This window comes from Anastrepha obliqua, chromosome 2 (assembly GCF_027943255.1).
Source record: "Anastrepha obliqua isolate idAnaObli1 chromosome 2, idAnaObli1_1.0, whole genome shotgun sequence".
Lineage (NCBI taxonomy): Eukaryota > Metazoa > Arthropoda > Insecta > Diptera > Tephritidae > Anastrepha > Anastrepha obliqua.
Genome location: NC_072893.1, coordinates 49,260,848 through 49,283,743, shown reverse-complemented (window position 1 = coordinate 49,283,743; position 22,896 = coordinate 49,260,848). Strand labels below are relative to the sequence as shown.

The 22,896-nt window shown below is 36.1% G+C and overlaps 1 protein-coding gene across 6 annotated transcripts in view; it reads right to left on the bottom strand.

The window, feature by feature from the left end:
• The window catches only part of LOC129238686 (mucin-5AC), a 109,754-nt gene continuing 86,858 nt past the window's right edge, over positions 1-22,896 (bottom strand). For 4 of the 6 annotated variants that reach the window (XM_054873799.1, XM_054873801.1, XM_054873798.1 and 1 more), the window contains exons 4-8: positions 1,886-1,968; positions 1,240-1,822; positions 646-1,180; positions 377-550; positions 1-318 (exon numbers count right to left, since the gene is read on the bottom strand). In XM_054873799.1, coding sequence (XP_054729774.1) covers positions 184-318; positions 377-550; positions 646-1,180; positions 1,240-1,822; positions 1,886-1,934 — 1,476 coding nt within the window. In that variant the 5' untranslated portion in view covers positions 1,935-1,968 and the 3' untranslated portion in view covers positions 1-183. Of the gene's footprint in view, positions 319-370; positions 551-645; positions 1,181-1,239; positions 1,823-1,885; positions 1,969-22,896 lie in introns of all 6 variants that reach the window. The other 2 variants (XM_054873802.1, XM_054873803.1) reach the window with 2 other exon arrangements.

The following is a 22,896-nucleotide window of genomic DNA, read 5'->3' as shown; positions in this document are numbered from 1 at the left end:
CATAGAATTTTATGTATTATTCAAATCTGCTTGGCACAGCGTCGTAAAAATCATTTCATACAAAGTGATCCACCCTAATATACATATGTATGTATATGTGTTTATCTAATTATATATGCATGTGTTGGCCGTATGTATGTAAGTATGTATGTATATATTAGGTATATTCCATTGTAAACGAAATTAAAGCTTTGTATGTTTAACGGTATCGGTCCAGTAGTTTTGTATTGTCATCGCCTCCAGCGAATTGAGAAATGAGTCATTATCCAAACTGTACATCTCATCGGAATTATCCTGCAAATCATCAAAAGAAATTAACTTTATTTACGCAGCCTTTATAAACTCATAGCCTGCTTAAACGATTCCTTACACTTACACGCATCGTGCTATCATCGATGTAGACACTCGAGTCAGGCTCACTGAGCGCTTGCGGTTTATTGAGGTATCTACGCCGATAGAGCACTATGCCAATCGTGCCAACCGTGCAGCATACACCGAAAATGGTGAAGCAAATGGCGGAAATGGCACCGGCGTCCAGAAAGTAGGTGCGCTGCGTTCATTAACAAAATGAAAAACAAAAAAATATATATTTATTTTTTAGTTGTAAGTTTGCTTCATCACATTTTTCATGGTGATCTTGCTCACCTGTATCGATAACGCCTCCGAGGAGATATTACCCTCTTCGACACCGCCGAAATCATTGGGTGCCGTTGATGCGCTGCGCGTCAGCAGGCTTTTCGAATCGGCTGAGAAGTTGATGAAGCGATTGATGTGCTTATATTCCGCCGATAGCACTTTCGATTTGCGTGATCGATGTTCATTTTCGGCGCGTCGCAGTTCCTCCTCCTTGTTGACATTCTCCAGTGTAAAGGGCACGCGTTGTTCTGCCGTCGCCGACTCTGTTGTGGCACCTACCATCTCACGATCGATTTCATCTGATTGCGGCGCATTGGTAAGCAGCTTGGGCGCTGGTAGTGCTGCAGCTGCAGCCATCGCATTCAACCACTCCAAAGTCTCGGAGTGCATGGTGTCTAAGCGTGATTTGGGCGTCACTGGTGACGCTGTTGAGCTGCTTGTGGGTATGCTTCCCGGTTTGGGCGCCTGTAAGGTGTGGGTGGCTGCTGTAGTACTATTGGACTCGTGAGTTGTAGTGTTGCAGCTCATGCAAGTTGCATTAGACCTAAAAACAAATACGAATTGAAGTACTGTTAACACTTTTACTAAATACTAAATACTCACCCCGCCTCGACGGAAGTCCGACTGAAGTTCGTATAGTTACTCATTTCTGTATCATCACGTTTCAGCTTTAATGTGCCTTCCTCTACCGCTGCCGATCTCTGCTCAACTACGACTGCAGCAACTTTTGGCTCCTCAACGGCCATATCATCGTCTTTAACATCGTCTAAGGTTTTATTGAAACTTTCAGCAGATCTTTTATATTCAAACTGCTTCGTGCTGGGTGTGTTCTCATTTTCTACCACGTTTTCCTGTTCCGCAGCAGTCTTTTGCTCTGTTTCGCTGTCGATCTGTACCACTGCGCTACTGTCAACTTTCTCCGACGACAGGTCTTCATCGCTACCTTTCGCATCATCTTTTTGGCTTTGTTGTGGCAAAGGTTCCACAATTGCGTTCTCTTCTGTGCTCTGTCGGGGAGTAGTGGTTGTTGTTGTCGCCGCTGTCGTCGTGGTGGACCACTCTGTGGATGCCGTCGTCTGATGTAGCTTCGTAACTGTATCCTTCACGGACTTGCTGTTTTGATTGTACTTTAAGGAAATCTCTTGACTTGGATATGTCTGCACGATTGTTATGCTCAAAAGGATAGCTAAAGGTATCGTAGAAAAAATAAGAAAAAATATATATAATCGCATATTATGATTATACTCACCGCTCAGAGTTGTTATCCAGAACCAATGTGACCACCAGTAGAAGGTCATGATGCTACGCGTTGTATGATTTTGGTGTGAAATGCTAAAAAATAAAATGACAATCCAGTGAATAAAATGACAACATTTACTTTTTTCTTATATCATAAAATTAATAGGAGTGTGTTTTTGTTGTTGTTAAAAGTGCCTAGAGGTAGATTCGTTGAAAAATATGTCGTGACTCAAGTTAGTGAAAGGCAGTGACGATAGCTGCGGCACATGCTTCCAAAGCTGAAATATTTTCTCAATAGGTTGGCATTAAAATGTAACACTCAAAGCTTGTGGGAAAACTAGGATAGCCCACATTATCTTGGCGCAGATCTATCGACTCCGAGTATCTAACAGTTGATAGTTCTTTATCTGGGAACCAGCTAAAGCAATAGCGAGAAATCGACAGCAATGGAAATCTTTTAATGCTCCACTATGTGCCCTAGGCATGGCGTAAAGGCAATTGATAATAATTAGACCACTTTTAGGTACATCTGGTGAAGAATTTTAAACTAAACAATAATTGGGTTCTTCAGTCAAGAAGTCTTGGTAATCTGAGAGGATTGTAAAACAGCTTTAGACTGAGAGCAATCCAGGTATAATATAATTCTTTTTTTTCTGGTATATCCACTATCGTACGACCTCTTCAACTTCTTCGTGGAAGGGGTACTGCAGCGAGCTGGTGTTCATCAAATGGCACTATTTTCACCAAAAGTGTCCAGCTCCTTGTATATGCTGATGGTGTTCACATCATAGGGCACTGTAAGCAAGATGTTATATCTATATATAATATAATTGGCTGAATTGGCTCTTGCTCCTATTTGTGACGTGCGTCTTGATGTTGTTCCACAAATGGAGGGGCCTACAGTGTCAAGCCGACTTTGAATGGCAAATATTTTTTATGAGGCGCTTTTTCATGGTAGAAATACACTCGAAGGTTTGCTATGCCTGCTGAGGGGCGACCGCTATTAGAAAAAACTGTTTCTTCATTTCTGGTCTCTCACCGAGATTCGAACCTACGTTCTCTCTGAATACCGAATGGTAGTCACGCACCAACCCATTCGGCTACGGCGGCCCCGGATGTTACCGCAGTATTTTTCGCTAGAGTGAGTCGGGCAGTTAACGTGAGTAAGACGAAGTATATGCTGCGTTATGGATTCAGCATTTCAGCGCACAACTATGCTTTTGAAATTGCCTGGAGATGAACTGATGAATCAGGCTTGCTAATAGATGTTTCCATGGTCTCAGTAATCCATTATGTAGCAGAGGCCTCTCTCACCCGACAAAACTAACACTCTACAAGACGCTCATGTTACCCGTGCTACTCTATGGCGCTAAAGCATAGATTGTGTCGCAGATTGGTGCAACCTCTCTTGGCGAATCCGAAAGAAAGATACTTCAGAATATTTTCGATCCAATATTCGGCATCAATATTCAGTGCTTGCGCTGGCTAAGCCACCTCGAAAGTATGGTTGCAGAAACTCCAATAAAGAAGGCATTCAGAGGACAAGTTAGGGGACAACAACGTAGGGGAAGACCATGAATCCGATGGAAGAACCAAGTCGAGGGAACCCTATCACCGCTTGGTGTAACAAATTGGAGAAGGTGCGCGCAAAGCAGAGACGCCTGGCGGGACTTGTTGCGGTCGACTTTAACCCGGTAACGGGTTGTGATCCTTGATCAGGCCATATAAGTAAATAAGTATAGTTAGTGAGTATTAAGAGCTCGTATGGTCTTGCTATTCCGCAACCACAAATGCTAAGGGTGATCTGATTGGAAGTAATATACTTTTTTCAATAGAGTTTTTTGACTGTTGCTAAAATAAATGAGTGCTTAAATAAATACATACATGAGTACATTTTGTTCAGTATTCATTGACATTTCATCAAGGAAAGACTTACGTCCCAACAACGTTTACAAATCGTTTAATTGCATTACGCTCTGTGAAAACTGTTCGTCGCACCCTCAGGGCTTGAGCTATAAGCTCAATCTCACTTATGGGCACTCAAGCATCCTCAGAAACTTTGAGTTTATCCCCTCGTCGACGGATCAGTGTGTGCCCTCGTTTAGTCCAAGCGGAACTTTCTCCACCCAAATTCCACCAAGGGAGGAGTGGACCGGGGGCAACACTTGGGGACAGGGCCTAGTTAACCTGTTCACGGATGGCTCGAAACTGGACGGTAGGGTTGGAGGAGGAGTATTCTGCAAAGAGCTCCCCATCAAACTCAAATTCAGGCTACCGGATCACTGCAGTGTGTTCCAAGCGGAGGCTACTTACTTGCGTAATAACTGTTAGGAAGGTAAATATTTACTCCGATAGCCAAGCGGCAATTAGGGCCCTACGCTCTATTATGGTGCATTCGAAACTGGTCAGAGAATGTCTTTTCTCTTTCTTGATTGCATCAGAATTCTTCGATATAAAGATAATCTGGGTACTTGGTCACAGTGAAATTGCTGGAAACTGCGAAGTCAACGAGCTGACCAGACAAGGGACCTGTGAGGTAGTGTGCCCGCGAAAGGAGAGGATCGGGATCCTTTTGACAACCTGCGCTCTACTCCTAGAACTACGGACCTTGCACCAACTCAGCGAACGCTGGGCAAGTACACGAACGTGTAAGATCGCGAAGTCTTTCTGGCCACGTTTTGATAGGAGGCGTTCGAGGGATATTCTGAGGATGACAAAGTCTCATCTCTCAAATTTCGTGGGCATCCTCACGGGGCACTGTCCGCGGGGTATACATGCCGTGAGACACGGAATTATTTCGAGTCCTTTTTGCGTCAGCTTTATGGAGGATGAGATGGAATCATCTCAGCACCTGCTCCTCGCGGGACTAAGATTCAAGCATCTTGGTTCTCACTTCTTTTCTGCGCCTGCTGATATAGCAGGTCTTGATAACAAAAATCTGATGAACTTCATCAGCAGTATAAAGAGGTTAACACACCCGCAGACTAGTCACCGTTCATAGTCCATAAACATTCAACCCTCCCCATCCCTTTCCCTTTCGTCCTTTTTTCCATCACCTCTTTTTACCCTCTTGCAATGATATCACAAAGGATGAACCACACTTCTTTCGTCCAAGTGGGCCCACTCTCTGGACAACCATCACTACCTAACCTAACCTAACCCTCAGGGCAACGTTGCGGTGTTCAGCGATAACATCCATTTTTGGCTTAATGGCTACGTCAATAAGAAATAATAGCCGTAGTTTGGCTGAAGAGCAATCCGAAGTCATTACATCCATTGAAAACAACTGTTTGGTGCGGCTTATGGGTTGGAGGAATCATTGGCTCACATTTTTTCAAAGATGAGGCTGGCGCGAATGTAACAGTGAATTGCGAACACTATCGCGCCATGATAAACGACTTTTTGATGATAGAAATCGAAGTCTGTATTATCTTGAATGATTCTATACACAAATAATAAGGAATCCCAATAAATTTGAATTCTCATTATTTTTTTTTCAATTTAAAATCCATAATTCATAATACAACAAAAGCCATATAACTCAAAGTTTCAAGCGTTGTACAAAATAAAAAAAAATCAACAAATTTTCATCAAAATTTCAAAATTTTTAGACGGAATTTTTAGAATAGCTTTGATTATGTATCAAATTTTGTAGCCCATTCAATTTAAGTATACTATTGTATAAGTCTAAGGCAGAGTTAAATTTCGATTTTTATTTTTGATTAAGGGTGTTTCCTTGCATTTAGCAAACTTCGAAATTTTGTAAAACTGAAGAAAATGTGTTTTTTTTTTTAATTATTAGCTAAATATATTTTTGTAAAAAAAAAAAAAAACAAATAAATTAATAAAACTTTGCAATATGTCGCGCAGCTATTATTTTTAGCGCCACTGTGTACGTGCATGAAGGGATATAAATACAAAAAAATCCATATTCGTACGAATTTTTTGTTGAATTCTAAAGAAATAAAACAAATTGTATTTCCTTTTGTTGTCTTTCATCGCTATTGTTTCTGTTTTCCGGTTCGTGGGAGTTTTTACGCATGCGTAGTTAACAAAAGATGAACTCTAAAGCTCATTTTGTTTTTTTTGTCTACGTAAAATGTATTTCTGTTGTTTTTTTTCAAATTTTATTCAATTGCCTTAGTTTTAATTATGAGTGTATGGAGCGGAAGGTACACCACACTAATTAGTTCAAGTTCAATGCCATAGAAGGATTTATGCCCGAACTAAGTATTGGCGTTTATGAACCTAATATACGAGTATATTAAAAAAAATGGCGAAATATGAACATTGTTACTTTCTAATATTTAATTTTATGTAACCATATAATTCTGACGAACAACAAACTGTTTGAGTACTTCGAAGACACGCCAGAGCGCGTAAATATGCAAAAGTTGGGCTGCAACTCAAATCAATCAACAGAGAACCTACTTTTAAAAAAATTGAGTTTTAAGCCTGGTCAATCATCAAAATCTTCGCCGAAATTAAATATTCACATTTCAAGAGTAAAGTGAGTATCTTTTTCAAAAGTATAAATGTGCGGCAGCAGATTTGAATACGAGAGTTTTGTTGGTTTTCTAGCAGAAAAGACGCAAGAAAAATCTAAGTGAAAGTTCGGCGACTTAGAAGAGGATTCAAGGCCGGTCCGAATTCCAGTAAGAATATCTCAGTGATATGCAAAGCATACTTAAATTATGGAGGAAGCACATCTCCTTTGTACCGAATCGCACCAGTAGAAAAATAAACAAAGATGTGGCCTCCGAAACCCCAATCGTAGGCGACACAGTGAACGTCCCATTAACCGCCTATGACCACGTACAAATTACAATAGCGCGGCCACAACGGCTGAGGGATTGTCAGCTGAGCTTTTCAAGTATGAGGGCGAGCTGATGAAGCAAAGTTCTACACAGAATATGGTCGAGAAAAAGCATGATGAAGAGAGTATAAAGTTGAATGAAGAGAGGAAGACAACATCAAAATTTTAATAAGCCGATTAAATCTTATTAGTGTAGCTTTAAGCCTGCAAATTTTGCCATCGACCAGATGCTCAAATCCTGCAAAACCTCCATGAACGGCAGAATGATACTTTCAATCTCTAAGTCGATTTTATGAAAGCACATTTTCGCCAGACTCACCTTTATGATGCCACCAATGAATTTGGTAACATCTCAAAACTAATACGGGCTGGGAGAAGTAAACAGTTCTATCAGAATTTGGAAGAATTTTTCTAACTCATGTGTATATTTTTAATAATTTTAATTCATCGTATTTATGTGTATGTTTTTCGAACTTCGTCTAATATAGTAAAGCACTAGGTTTGAATGACAATTTTTGACGGCTGTCGGTTTTATTGATTTCCTCCATATAACGAACGCTTGACATTGTTTTATATGGCAGAAAATACCCAACAGCATCAGCAAAAAAAATGATCAAAAATCAACGAAAATGGTTAAATACTTTAAATTATCACAACAAAATTCAAAGATAAAATACAAAACATTCGTGAAATTTTGATCAATTTTTATTTTTAATTTGCAAAAAGTCTGAAAATTTATTAGGTGTGCAACTAAGTTCCCGCTGTTTGTCAATAGATGCCGCCAGCAGTGTGTGCTAGTCGATTCTAACATAACCTAAACGTCATAAACCAAGCTTGGACATATGATAAACAAACTGCTTCGACACATTAGTGATTTTGTTTTGGTATCAGATACTTTTGGTTTTGTGAAAATGTCTGATTTTGTGCCGAATAATCATCATTTTTGGGAAGTGTTGATTTTCCTCTTTCATTCGAAAAAAACGGCGGTGAAGCGCATCGAGAGCTGCAAATAGTTTATGAAGATACTGCTTTAAGTGAAACAACGTGCCGAGATTGGTTCCGTCGCTTCAAAGACGGCGATTTTAATGTTGACGACAGACCGCGTGAACAAAGGCCAAAAGCCTTCGAAGACGCAGAATTGGAGGCATTGCTCAATGAGGATCCATGTCAAACGAAAGAAAAGCTTGCTTCAGTATTAGGAGTTACCCGCCAATCCATTTCCAAGCGATTGCATGCTTTGGGAATGATTCAGAAACAGGGGGCTTGGGTTCCTTGTGAATTAAAACCAAGGGATGCTGAACGTCGTTTTTTCGCCTGTGAACAACTGTTCCAGCGGCAAAAACGGAAGGGTTTTTTATTGCATCGTGACGGGTAATGAAAAATGGATTCATTACAGCAATCCAAAGAAAAGAAAGTCTTGTCTGCCCGGTCATACTTCTACGTCGTTGCCTTGGCCGAATATTCACGCTGCGAAGGTTATGCTATGTATTTGGTGGGACCAAGTTGGTGTTATTTATTATGAACTATTAAAACAAAGCAATTGAGCCGAGCACTGCGCGAGAAGCGGCCGCAATAGGCGGAGGGCATGAAAAAGTGAATCTACAGCATGACAACGCTCGGCCTCACGTTGCCAAACCCGTTAAAACCTACCTGGAAACATTGAAATGGGAAATCCTACACCCCCCGCCATATTCTCCAGATATTGCGCCGTCCGATTATCACCTGTTTTGATCGACGGCACATGGTCTAGCTGACCAGCAGTTCCATTCATATGAAGACATCAAAAAATGGTTTGATCCGTGAATAGGCTCAAAAGATGAACAGTTTTACCGCGACGGTATATGAGATCTACCAGAAAGATGGGGAAAAGCAGTAGCCAGCGAAGGGCAATACTGTCAATGATTCACTTGTAACCATTTTTTTTTCAGAATAAAGTTGTATTTTCATCAAAAAAAAACAGCGAAAACATAGTTACGCATTTAATAATTTATATGGTTTTTGTAGGAGAATAAACTATATTTCCGTAAAAAATTATCAACGCTAAATGAGTATAAATAAAATATCAAAACTTGTCAAAAGTGTTAAGGGGTCAACGGATTTTTATAGTTTATAGCTCATTGAAACCAGAATTAAAGGTAGTTCATTCTGGCGCAAAATTAAGCATCCGATTTTCTTTAAGAATAACTTCTTTGCTAGATAACAAAAGGGAGTTAAAGTGATTATTATTATTTTTTCCTTTAACTCCTATTGGAGCAAAGGACGTCAGCTGCGAGTGAGCGTCGGTTGAGTGATGAAAATGTTCAAATTTGTTTGTACACGGGAGCTGTCTGGTTCACAACTGTCATATATGATTGCCGTACGACGCCATTTCCAAAAATTATAAATCTTCCCATAGGGTGATTAATTTTGCGCCACCCTGTATAATGGAATATATACATTATTAAAATAGATAATCGTTTAAAATGTGGTTCAAAATAAAATCTATGGCAAGCTCGTTTCTCGGCCCTAAATCCGGTATTTGAGTGTCAATTCAAATTTTCGATTACGCAATTTTTTCCAATTGACACTACCTACAGTTTTACTTTTTATTTCGAAGAAAGTGTTACCAAAATAAAATGAAAGTAATTGTATTTAAAAGCATATTTGATTGTGAAAGGTCGATACACATACATATATACATATGTATGCGTGCATTTACGACCACTTATATCTACTTTTTCTTAATCCATATGATAGCAGCAATCAAATGTAATTTATCAAGCCACTGCATTATCAAAGTGTGTCAAGAAATTAGTTGGTTGTGAAAGTGTTAACGGTGCAGTTAACTATCAAGCACATTTATGCATTATTAAACGAAGTTTAACGTAATGTTCATGGAAGGAAGTCGTTTCGACCGACAGGCGGCTTTTTTGTTTGACTACCTGGAAAATTGTATTAAAGAGAAAACAAAATTTACTTAATTTACTTTAATATTTACATGCACACATAATTATTTGCTTTTCTCAGCTTGTGTTCACATTACTTTGCTCAGCTGATGATGTCTCTCGCAGTGTCAATTGAATGCAATTAATGTCAATGTTATGGGAATTAGCTACTGTGACTAGCATTAACCCCGAATATTGTCTTGTTGGAATGAATGAGGGCATGGAAAATGATAAAAAGATATGCAAAATCATGAAAGTCTCACGAGAATGAGAAGTGTTGAGTTGGAAGAAAACAAAATGAAAATATGACGAATAGAAATGGCGGAAGAAGTATTAGTTTTTCTAGAATACCATTTTCGTTTTGAAAATAAGTACTTCGACGGAAAGGTTTTAAGCACTGGGCAAAATTTAAAATATTTATAAAAAAAAGTAAAAACATATTAGCGGTAGTTCCTCGTTAGACAACTGTAAGCCTTTGCATAACTGTCTAAAAAAGCGATTTGCCTTTCGCAGGCTAATTTACGATAAGTGAAAAAACTTCAAGCAGGTCACAACAATCGATTTCGATTAAGTATTAAATAGGTAGTAAAGAAAGCACACACACAAATCACTGAAGTGGCAGGGCAAACCCTGTAGGGGTCGCTCTGATGCATTCAACTTGAGGGGCTCCAGCAATCGATGATCCTGCTACCAGACGGCTGTCTTGGAGATGGCTCTAGAAATGTAGCTTTAAGAAACTCCAGAATGTTTGTGCACTGCGCTTGGGACGCGCCACGTTAAAACAACTTCCAAAAAGTCAGCGTAACGATGCGGTTGAGGTATTTACATTTAGATAACGATCGCGTCTAACATTTTAAGGGCTATGGCTTGAGTGTTTTCACTGGGAATGTTCTATCCCCTTTACTTTGCCCTACTTGATGCCACCGCCACCGAAGAGATGCGATGGCCCAGGTAACGCAAGAACCTTAGCCAACCCTGCGAAGACTACTATTGCTGTCATGTAAAGGAGCACAACTTCAGTGTCAAGTTTGTGGTGGGATAGAGACTTCATATCCATGAATTTCGTCCAAGTTGACAAACATCTCGCCACGATTTGTATCAAAACGAGATTCAGCTTCAGTCTCCACTACACGACTAAATAACACTTCTATAAGCGCTGCCTTGTAACAATCTGAAAACGCCATATTGGCCAAAAAAGGGATGTTCGGAAAGTTTACCCACTGCCATGGCGAAATGAGGCTGATCAACTTCACCGGAGCTCCAAATACTCGTATTGTAATCTGCATCTTTAAGCGTAAAATATTGAGAAAAATGTTTAGTCCTGTACGAGAGCTTGATGGAATAAATCATAACAATAAGATCGAAGAACTTATAAAGGGACAAAATATAGGCAAGGCTTCGTGAAGGCGTTACGTCTTGGATGAGTGAGATACGTACTTCGAATGGATGACAGCATAATTGTAAAGAAGGCTTTCGACTCACGCATTTTGGGCAGCAGCAAGCACGGACGACCACCAAGAAGGTGAGCAGATGATGTGAAAGGCGACCTGCGTGCCATAAACGCACGAAGAAGCCATGCAATGAACCGAGACGTATGGAGCGCAACAGTAAAGGAAGCATTAGTTCACTCCGGGCTGTAAATGCTATGATGATGAATCTGAATACCAAACCAACAAGTCGGATGGTAAGCTTCTTTTAGATTTACGTACTATTTGAATGACATCGCATTGACCTCGATCACTATCAGCCAAAAATTCGATCCCGCTATTGGGATTTGTGAAAGAAAAAAAACCCTTTTGTCAAAGAAAGGAAAGAAAGACGGAAATATGTGAAGGTAAGAAAATCTGCGGCTACAGAAAATTTTAAGACACGGTCGATTTTTTATAAGAATAAAGGCCACCAGTGGATGTCTGAATTATGAAGGGCGCATTTATATAAAGTGAAAGCAGTAAACATCACAGAGCAGATAAAGGCTAACCAACCTCACGCCGTTGCTCTGATTTTCCTAATCTGAATACGAAGCGAAGGGAATGGGCGTACAGTAACAACGACAAGACGAAGCATTCCCAGTCATCAGGGACAAACTGTGAGCGCATTCGTATTCAGGTCACAAATCACTGTAAACAATTGTAATTTTCAGGTAGTAGAGGACTGACTAGGAACAGGCTTAACATCGATATATTCTGCCAACGAGTACTGCATAAATGAATGAACGAGTACTAGAAGACAGTTGAGAAGTGAAGTTATCACTAGACGCACAAGAATCTGGACTTCCTTTTCATACAAATTTGGTCCGAAGCATAGCCGATGATGCATTCTTTGTGCGGCTATTGAAGGGTTTGAGGGATCTTCGGAAAAAGATTCATGAAACTTTGTGATTATGATGAATATGACAGACGATGGAACGATTAGCTGTATGAGCTTTATGATACATCAAATAGCTTTAGTACAGTGAATTAAAACACAGCGGTTCTGCTGGTTAGGTCACATAATCACTTAATTCTAAGGTGACAGAAAGACGAAAAATTAACATTAGAAAATTATTTTTTTCCATTTTTTTTTTTCGAATTGGCGTACGAAAAATTAACATTCCCATACAGATGTCGAAATTGAAAACGATACATGTGGGTTACAATAATAAAAGTTACAACAAAAAAAATATTCTTAATTTTTAAACTTCTTTTATTTTTTTCGAATTGGTGTACGAAAAATTACAATAACATTCCATAGAGATATCGAAATTTAAAACGATAAAAGTTACGTGTGGGTTACAATAAAAAAAATTACAAAAAAACATTCGTTTTTTAATTTTTTAATTTCTTTTATTTTTTTCGAATTGGCGTACAAAAAATTAGCCATCCCATAGAATTTACAAACAAAATTTTTTTTATTTTGTTTCTTTATTTTTTTTTCGAATTAGCGTACAAAACATTAGCATTCCCATGTATATATTGAAATTTAAAACCATAAGAGTTACGCCCAAAACTAAATACAGCAAGGAAATTAAAAAAAAAGATATTTTAATATTTAATCTTTGAAATATTTCATTTTTTAAATTAAATAAAATTTTTTAAATATTGTATATAATTTTTTTTTTTAGTTTTTTTATTAAAAATGTTTCTCAGAAACAGAAGTTCTCAACCTAAACAAAGTAAACACAACGAGCGCAAATATCTTAATTAAAAATTTAAAAAAAAACTAAGGAAAAAAGTCACAGCGGTTTGGCTAACAAAATTTCTATATTTGCAGAATCTGTTAAAACTTGAGATTTTGCATGCCAAGAAAAGTAAAAGAAAGTTGAAATGTTTTGAACTTTGTAGCCAAATAAGAAAACTTAATCTGCATATCTGTGCCTAAAGATGAGTCAAGTGCGCTACATGCATTACTAATACGGCAGGGATGTCTTGTATATATAATATTTAGTTGCACGTAAGTGGGTGTGTACAACAGTCTTAAGTGCTCGAATGCCAAATGAGTCAAACGTGAACAGCAAATAAGGGCACACAAAACAAGAAAGACCAGAGCAACAAAGATGAGACACTGTTCTCCGCAAAAAACCAAAAACAAAAGACAAAAAAAAAAAAAATTAAATAAAAAAACTATACAAAAAAAAAACAGTAAAAAATATTGTCACTTGCGTAAATCTTATATAAATACATATACATGTATGTATGCATATATAAGTGTGTGTAAATTATGTTTATGTATGCACCGCAACCTCTTTTAACAAATTTGGGTAAACACGAAACTGTTGCTTGGCCATTTTCGAAAATCCTATACATGAAAACTATGTGTGTATGTGAATGGTTTTTTGTGTATGTGTAAGCCCTCGTTTAACCAAATAGAGGAAACTCGAACTTGCTGGCCTGAAAATTTAAAATAAAATAGTGGGTCTATTCAGTCAAAGCGTTCAATTTGATGAATTTTAGAGAGCCTTCCAATAAATCATTAATTATTATTTAATTAATTGGATACGGATATTTTTAAATACGGCTGAAAAAGGTTTAATATTCATTTGAAATTTTAACATTTTTGGTATTTAGGTACCAAACTGGCAGAGTGGGCATATTTAAGTCTTAGGTATTGAACAAGCCAACCAGCTGAGTTGCGGAAGCAAACGAATTAAACTTTTGAAGCAAACGAATTAACCTGTTTTGCGTGCCGTTTTTGCTGGTATCCAACAAAATTTCAATTAAATTAAGGAAATTGTAAATATTAACATTATAATGGTAGCTTCAGTAAATATTTTCTAAATGAAATGAAAAACATTCTTTTATAAAATTCCTTCCGTATTTTTTTTAATTTTAATCGTTCCAGTCTAAAATTTAGCTTTTTTGTTCAAGGCTTTCGTACAGTGCGACGGAAAAAATAAATATATTATATTTTAAGCGGCCGCCGTAGCCGAATAGGTTTTCGCGAAGAAGAAGTGCATAGGTTCGAACCTCCGTGCATGCAACATCAAATGATAGAAAACGTATTTTTCTAATAGCGGTCGCCCCAGGGCAACCAGTGGCAAATCTCCGAGTGTATTTCTGCTATGAAAACTCTTTATAAAAAACAGTCGACTTAAAAGTGTAGATCCCTCCATTTGTGGTACAACATCAAGACACATGACACAAAATGGAGCAGGAGCTCGGCCAAACACCCAAAATTGCGGACCGCCCGCCTGCCCATCTGGAAGCTATAACTTCCATAGCGTATGAGTTCTTTAATTCCAAAAATGAACAGCCCGCCAAAATTTAATTTTACTAAAATTATACTAAAAGTTCGATCGGCACTGAATTCAGCACTTCTTTTCTTGTTTCAAAATAATGTTGTTTAAAAGAAAATGGAACTGTGCAGATTTTCTTCGATGAAGTTTTTACTTTGTTTTTCGAACTGCAACTGCAATTTTTAATTTACGCTGATTAACTTTTTTATTATGCTTGTGAAGGGATGTGAAGTACGTAATATCAGACCGATGGCCTTAGCCGCTAGTGGCTAATTGGATCTATTTGGGTTTAATTTATTGTCTTAATACAATAAATAAATAAAATAAGAATTTTCTTAATACATTGATTTTTTCTAAAAACGGTGGGTTACAAAAAAATTTTTTCTGGAAAAAAAATTACACATTTCGAAAAAAGATCATTATTGAAATACAGTTAAAATTTCTACCGAGTTTAAACAAATTTTAAATATTCAAAAAAAAAAATTTAGTAACTTTTCAGCAAATTTTTGCTAAAATGCTTTAAAAATGTTGAAATTAAAACGTCAGGAAACTTTTTTATAAAACAATACCAAATATCGAAAAAAATATCATTATGAATTGAAATACAGCTGAAATTTCTACGGAGTTTAAAAAAGTTTTAAATTTTCAAAAACACAAAAAAAACAATCAGTAAACATTTTTATAAAAATATACCAAATTTTTGCTAAAAAGCTTAAAAAATGTTGAAATTTAAAAAAAAAAATGTCTGAAAACTTTTCTATAAAACATTCAAAAAAAAAAGAAATTCAGTGAACCTTTTTATAAAAAAATTCCAAACTTTTGCTAAAAAGCTTAAAAAATGTTGAAATTTCAAAAAAAAAATTTCAGAAAAGTTTTTTATAAAAAAATACCAAATTTCGAAAAAAAATATCACTATGAATTGAAATACAGCTAAAATTTCTACGGAGTTCAAAAAAGTTTTAAATTTTCATAAAAAAAAACACAAATTCAGTAAATCTTTTCATAAAAAAATACCAAATTTTTGATAAAAGCTTAAAAAATGTTGAAATTACAAAAAAAGAGATGTCAGAAAACTTTTTTATAAAAAAAATACCAAATTTCGAAAAAAACTATCATTAGTGAAAATTTCAACCGAGTTTAAAAGAAATTAAAATTTTCTAAAACAAAAAATTAAATTTTTTGAAAAAAATTTTATAAAAAAATACCAAATTTCTAAGAAAAAATCTGTCTTGTTCTGTACTATCATTATTGTTCATGTTTGCTATCTGTGCAAAATGTTTAATGAGTTTAAAAAATTTTTAAATAAAAAAAATACAAATTCAGAAACCCTTTTTTTTAAATACCGAACTTTTGCTAGAATGCTTAAAAACTGTTCAAATTTTCAAAAAATATTTGAAAAAATTTTTTTATAAAACAATACCAAATCGCGAAAAAATATCATAATTGAAATATAGTTAAAATTTCAACCGAGTTTAAAAAATGTTTAAATTGTTAAAAAGAAAATTCAGAAAACTGTTTTATAAAAAAATACAAAATTTGTGCTGAAAACAGAAGGTTTAAAAAATGTTCAAATTTTTAAAAGCAAAAAAATTTCAGAAAATTTTTTTATAAAAAATATCACATTTCAAATTATTGAGATGCAGTTAAATTTGCAACTCAATCGATCGAGAATTGTTTGAGTTATAAAAAATACCAAATTTCAAAACAAAATCATTATTGAGGTAAAGTTAAGCTTTCAACTCAATCGATCGAGAATTGTTTGAGTTATGAAACGGGCCAATTGAAAACTGTCGACTTTTCAAGTCACAGCGAGAACTTTAGAGGTAAGCACCGGATTCAGAGGAGTACGCGAAAATTCAATATACAATTATCTAGACATATCTCTCACATCAATCCTTTGAACACGTTATTCTAAAGTTAAAATTACATTTAAATTAAAAAATCGATAGTTTAAATACCAAAAACTAAACGGATCACTTTTTATATTTACTATACCATAAACTTTGGGTATCAAATAATCGGTTGAAATCGAATTCAAATTTCTTTACTTATATCGGTATAAAGGTTTGTATGTATGTTAGTAGGCATATACAAGGGATCTGTGCGGTGACTTCATCATGTATCATCCAAAGAGAAACAACACCAGAAACACCACTGCCGTTGATACTCGTGTAGGTATGTATGTGAATACACATTTGCGGTAACCACAGTGTGTAACCGCCGCTGTCAGATTATCAATACGTCTCTGAGTCATATTTAGCAACTTGCTTGTTTTTCTTTTAACTGAATATAAGCACTTCGTAGAGTTGGTTTATTTTGGTTAACCGGTCACTTGCTGTTTTATTACCTGTTTCTCATTTTAAATAAAACACAACGCTTTTACTCACATACATATATAATACATAGTAATGCAATTGTATTGGTGCGTGCGCTAATATTTACCAACCTTATATATTTCATATGAGTCGTCAAAGTGCGAAAATACTTGAAAAAGGCAGGCCTTTATTAAATGCGCTTGGTTTAACTGCAGCTCTGTACTTAGTGTGTGGACGAGTATATACACCTAACGGCAAAAAAAGTTTCCACTCAATAATCTCATTGAATCGGCTTCGAGAGGCATTACGTCTCATAAATAAAAATCATTTTAGAGATATGAATTAAAAATCAATCACGTCAGCGTGTTCAGAAATACATTTTTATATTCAAAACATTTCTATATTGAAATATCCATGGGCGACGCCGGGCATGAGGAGCTAATTTCTGATAAAACATATTAAATCATTACAGAAATATTCTGTATGGTAATTATTGCTTCGAAGGCATACATTTTGCAATAACTTTCAGTTTACAATTAAAAATTTTCAGCAGAAATAGCTGGTTCATCCAAAGTGTACGTCATGAGAAGAAATGCGAAATAATGGCACAAAATAATCAGAGTAAACGAGAAATATCTCGTCTTATGGGAATTGATCCCACTTTAATAGGTCCGTAGATGATTGCAAAACAGTCATCTTCTCAGATGAATCCAAATTTAACTTGCTCGGGCCAGATGGCCTATTACTAGTGAGGCGGTTATACTTGTACGGCAGACAGACAATACAGCACCGGAAAACACTATCAACACTACTAATTATTCGCCATGTTTACGCGGAGTGTGATGATGCCATATATCAGGATAATTCTTCCCATTGTCATACAAGTCCTTGAAAGTATTTTAAAAAAATTTCCTTTAGTTTTTATAGTTGAATATTTTTTATATTATATCTTTTAAGTTGAAAATCCCAAGGAAAGTTTGCGTATAAAATTCCTTACTCGGCCTAGAAGAGAGAACTTGTGGCACAATAAGGGCAAGAAAATTCGAAAAAACAGCCTACGGCCTTAAATAGTCTGGAGAATAAAATTTTAGTTGTGCAGTACAATGAGTTTGACCAAGAAGAAATAATAAAATTATGCAAGTTAATTGCGAGAGCCATGAAAGCTAAGAAAGACTTACCCATACAGCCATACAGATCGTGAAACAATGCGTAATCTTTCCGGTGAGCAATTTATCTCTCGTCTCAGACCAGTGGATTGGCCACCAAGAACGTATGGTATCACACCTATTATTTATTTGTGAGAGTATGTAAAGGCCAAATGCTGTCTGGATAAACCAGCTTCGATTGAGACATTGGAAGCCTACATTACTAAAGTTATTCAGGAAATACCGACCGTCGAACAACTAAGTTCTCCAGCGAGTCATTTAAAATTGGTATTTATGGATGATCGAATTACGGCGCTGTTGTGACCAACATTTGAAAGGGACTGGCTTTAAAAAATAAATGCCATAAATGGTTCTACACAAAAAAAATAAAGACAGCCCAATCAATTTGAATTTATATTGCTTTGTTTCAATTTAAAATCCGTTACCTCTAAATTGAGCAGCCTTTAAAGCACCTCAACGTTTTAAACACTTTTGAATTTTTTTTTAAGGTCAATTATTTTCTTTGTTTTTGTAAAAGCATGGCACATTGTCCACCAGAAACCATATAAATTCAAACTTCATACAAAAATTAGAAAATTGAACAAATTTTCAAAATTTTAAAGAAAGAGGGAGAGACCCGAGAGAGAATGAAAGAGAGAGAAACCCGAGAGAGAGAGAGAGAGAGACCCAAGAGAGAATGAGAGAGAGAGAGAGAAAGAATATACATCTAAATAAATTCGCAACATTTGCAGAGAATCTGCCTTCTGAATACCTAGCAGCGACGATGAAATAAAATTTGCTTCGGCATAAACTGCCAAAAATCAGACGGTCAACAGCAAATAATCTACCGAAAATGAATGGATTTATTATAGTAAATTACTCTGAAATATATAAGGTATAGCTCTCTCTCTCTCTTTTCCTCTACGTTATACGTTTTTTCTCTCTCGTGGAACGAAAATGCCCAGAACGTTGCATGGCCTTGAAATTTTACTCTCCATTCTTGTTCGTCCATCGACGCCTAAGAAGTTTCACTTCAAACAAATTAAAAAAAGGGTAATAACACTAATTTAAAGCTTTTAAATCCTGTTGAACTTTTATAATTTGTTTTTCCTTCACGCGCATTTTCTACGTAAAACAAATCCACGATTTTTTTATGAAAAATAAAACGCAACACAGTCAGGAACAAAAATTAAGAAAACTTAACGAGAATTTCACTTTCTCTCTGTCACTTTCTCCTATAAAACTAAGTGCCCAAATTTTATTTAGCATCTGATTACAATTTTTAAAATTTTGATGAAAATTTGACGAAATCTTGCACAAAGTTCGAAACTTGGTATTTCTTATATATAGAATATTATAAGACTAGATAAAATAATAATAATAAAATAATAAAATAATTGAAACTGAAAAATAAATAAATAAACAAAATCTGTCAGAAGGTTAAGGTGCTATATTTTTTCGCGGGCTGTATAGTAAATTAGTAGTGCATACAAATATTCGTTCACAGCTCCGAACTCATGGCCTGTCTTTTATTACTCTTATAATCTTCTCATTGTTCTCTTCCTTTTTAGCATCTTCCAAAAGCGTCATAGCAAACTACAGCAGACTGTTGTAGGTGGCTGTTTCGCATCTTTATTGCTAACAGGGAGTATATCACCCTGCGGCAGGCACTCGGGCATATTAAGTAGCAATAAAAGTCAGTGGTTTTTCTTCTTGTGCGAATAGTCATATCTGCATAACTAGTCGGCTACTGAATTGCGCTTCTAATTGATGCCTTTGCTCTGTCATTGCACGTTCGTTGGGCTGCTTCCAACTTAGTGATTTATAAAGATGACAACAAATCGTGAATGCGAAGGCATTGACCACTTTGGAAAATGTCTTTTTTGGTCATTAATGGCGCGGGCGTGATTAAGCGTTAACTACAGTTGCTGGGCTGTTGCTGTAATAAAATTTTGATGAAGTAAAGTTTTTGCTTGCGACAGGCGAACACTTTTAACTAAATGAAACGCATTCGAGTTTTTATGATTCTGTAATTATTATTCACTTTAAGAGTATTACACAGTAGGCGACTGTTTATGTGAGCTACATCGAGAAAGGGTTTTTGTTTTACATTAGTAAATTGTTCAACCTGCAATAGTTGTACTATAAAAGTATATGCATATATATGTATGTTAGAGTGCCTCTCCAATAAGATGTGGGGTTTTTCCAACAAAGTTAAAAAAAATTTAACTTTTCTAAATTTCTGCTAAAATATTTCGGAAAAATATTAAGTTTTACGTCAACTGGCCCCGTTTGAAAATAACTCCAAAATTTTTAAGTGCACTGTCAAATAATAAAATTAGTTTAAAAATATTTTCTCCAAAAAACCACCTCAGATAATAGAAAAGTTTAAGTTTAAAAGGTTTGCTTGAAAATGTTCAAAAAATTTATTAATAAAAGCAAAATAATGTTCCTTTGATGCTGTTTTCCATTTTTTTAGAAGAGAGGTTTAACACTAAACCTACCATGACGGGTCAAATGACCTATTTTAAACTTTTTGTCAAAAGTTTTTAGAAATAAAATTATTAAATCGCCGTTTGCCTTCACGACTTTTATTAAAAAATGCATCGAAGATTTACTCCTCTCTTGCTAATTGTTTTATTGAGAAATATATGTGATCTTAGTAATATAATATATAACATTTTAAAGACGGGTCATTTGACCCACTTTGGTAGAGATAGGAATACATTAAGTATCGGTAGGTTTAGTGTTAAGAAAATTTTGAAAAACTCAATATTGAAAACGTATTTTCTCACCTTTTTTGCTACTTAAGTTTTCCTCAAACCTATCTCCCAAAACAAAATCAAAATAGCATCAAAATTCTTGTGCCCAGACATGAACTTGCAAAAAATTCTCAACATCTTATGCAAAAACGAAAATTGTCAAAAATCAAGGCGATTTCAAACTTACACTTTATTGTCCTAAAATTGAATAAAAATTTCATATCCAAATAGTTTCTAAGAATTTCGATTAAAATGTTGCCAAGAATTCATTGAAATATGTCAAATTTTCGTGAATTTTTGAAGTTTGAAACATTTAGTTATAGGTTTTCGCTTCATGCTTCATTTCTTCATTATTTTTATAAAAAATTAACGAAGAAGAACTACAATTAAAAATATTGCAAATATTGTAAAAAGGTAAAATGTCTTAATTATCTAGCCTTTAACATGCCATTGATTTCATTAGAAAAAGGTTCTCTAAAAACGCCCGCCTGTAAATCTGCCATTAGAAGGGTACTCGGAGGTGGTATAAAAAGCGCTTGTTGAACATCATCAAGTTGCGCAATATAAATTGGATGAAAATTCGGAATAAGCACCTGCGAAGGTGTAGTGTTGTTGGTGTAACTTTTATTGCAATCGTTTTGAGACTACAGTCAAGCATTTAATACGGTGCATAAAGTCACAAACAATTATGAATTCTGCACCGGGCCGACTTAACAATACTTCCATTTCAGTGTCTAAGACCAATTCTTTAAAAATTTTCAACTGTAATAGCGTACAATTTTAAAATGCGCAAATCTGCCTTAAGCCTTGTTGGCAAACTAAGGTAAATGGGTGCCACTTGGACAAGTAATCAAATTCATTCATTGCAATACAGAGTGGAGAGAGCAGGAGGCGCTTAGGATTAGAGGAGGGTGACTTTCAAACGGTGGCTAATTACAATTGCATTCACCGCTTCAAACTACTGATTCAATTCACCAGATGTGAGATATCCAAATCCGCTCTACCTACAGGTGTAGCAAAAAAGTGAGAACCAAGATGTCTGAATCTTAACCCCGTGGGAGCAGGACGGCTTGAGGAGAAGGTGCTGATATGATTCCACCTCACCCACCAGGCAGCTGCTGCAGAAAGGACTTGAAGCAATCCCACAGCCTAGATATCTAATGGACAATGCCCGGTAAGAATGCCCACAAAATTCGAGGGCTGCGGATTTATGAGCCTTAGAAATTCTCTCAGCACTAGCTGAGTTGACGTGCAGTTTCCAGGAGTAGACTACAGGCTCTCAAGGGAACCCCCATCTTTTTCATTGCGCGGTGAAACTGTAGCGAGGGTGGCCTGTCTAGCTACCTCATCGGCCCAGTAGTTTTTCGCTATATCGTTATGACCGGGAACCTAAATGAGGCTAATATTGAAGTATTCGAAGAGAGAAGTCAGCATTCCCCAACTAATTTCGAACACACCAACAAACGAGCCCAGATCAAATTCTAAAGGTGTGTATTGGCAAGCCAATTCCACGTGCTATTACATTTCTGGGTATCAAAGATTATCGTAAAGGTAAAGAGCAGCAAAATAAAAAAATCTGGACGTGCACAAAAACTCTCAATTCTACAGTGTACCGAATTTTGAATAAAAACATTTCTTATTTGCAACGTAATTGAGTAACAAAATGTATCGGCAGGCAGCTTGAAATAATACCAAACGTTACTGAGCACTTCGCGACAATCACTTGACAAAGTCATCATTTTGGTTGTTGGACTCTATTTACCTTTTCACACCATGAACTAAATGGAAATGATGTTTATTACATTGAGGACTTTGAAGGAACATCAGATAATGTAAAGTATGCAGCAAAGATAAATTTGAACCAAAGATGTTGGTCTGGTTCGCCATTTCAGTGAATGGTGTTTCAGTTCCTGTTATTCAATAATCTGTAGCCAAAGCCATCAATTGTAACACTTACATTCGAGAATGCTTGCCAAAATTAAAGCAATTTACTCTTAACTATCATATTCAAGACGAGATCACTTGATATCAGTCGGAGCTTGCAAACAGCTGGGAGTGATTCACTGATCAAAATATTCAATTTGTGCCGAAAAATGGTAACCCGCCAAGCATCCCACAGGCTCGTTCAGTTGAAGATCTCTGGGCAATTCTCACGCATTTTGTGTACAAGAAGGACTAGAAAGCCACTGTTAATTGGCAGAATTCAGCAAAATTTTAAAGAAGTCTGCCTGTAGAGGATGATAAGCTAGGTCTGAAACACTCTGCGAAAAATTTAATGTATTCGATCGATAGAATTTTCTTCTATAATTTTATAATTAAACGAACTACTATTGAAAGAAATTTCGAAT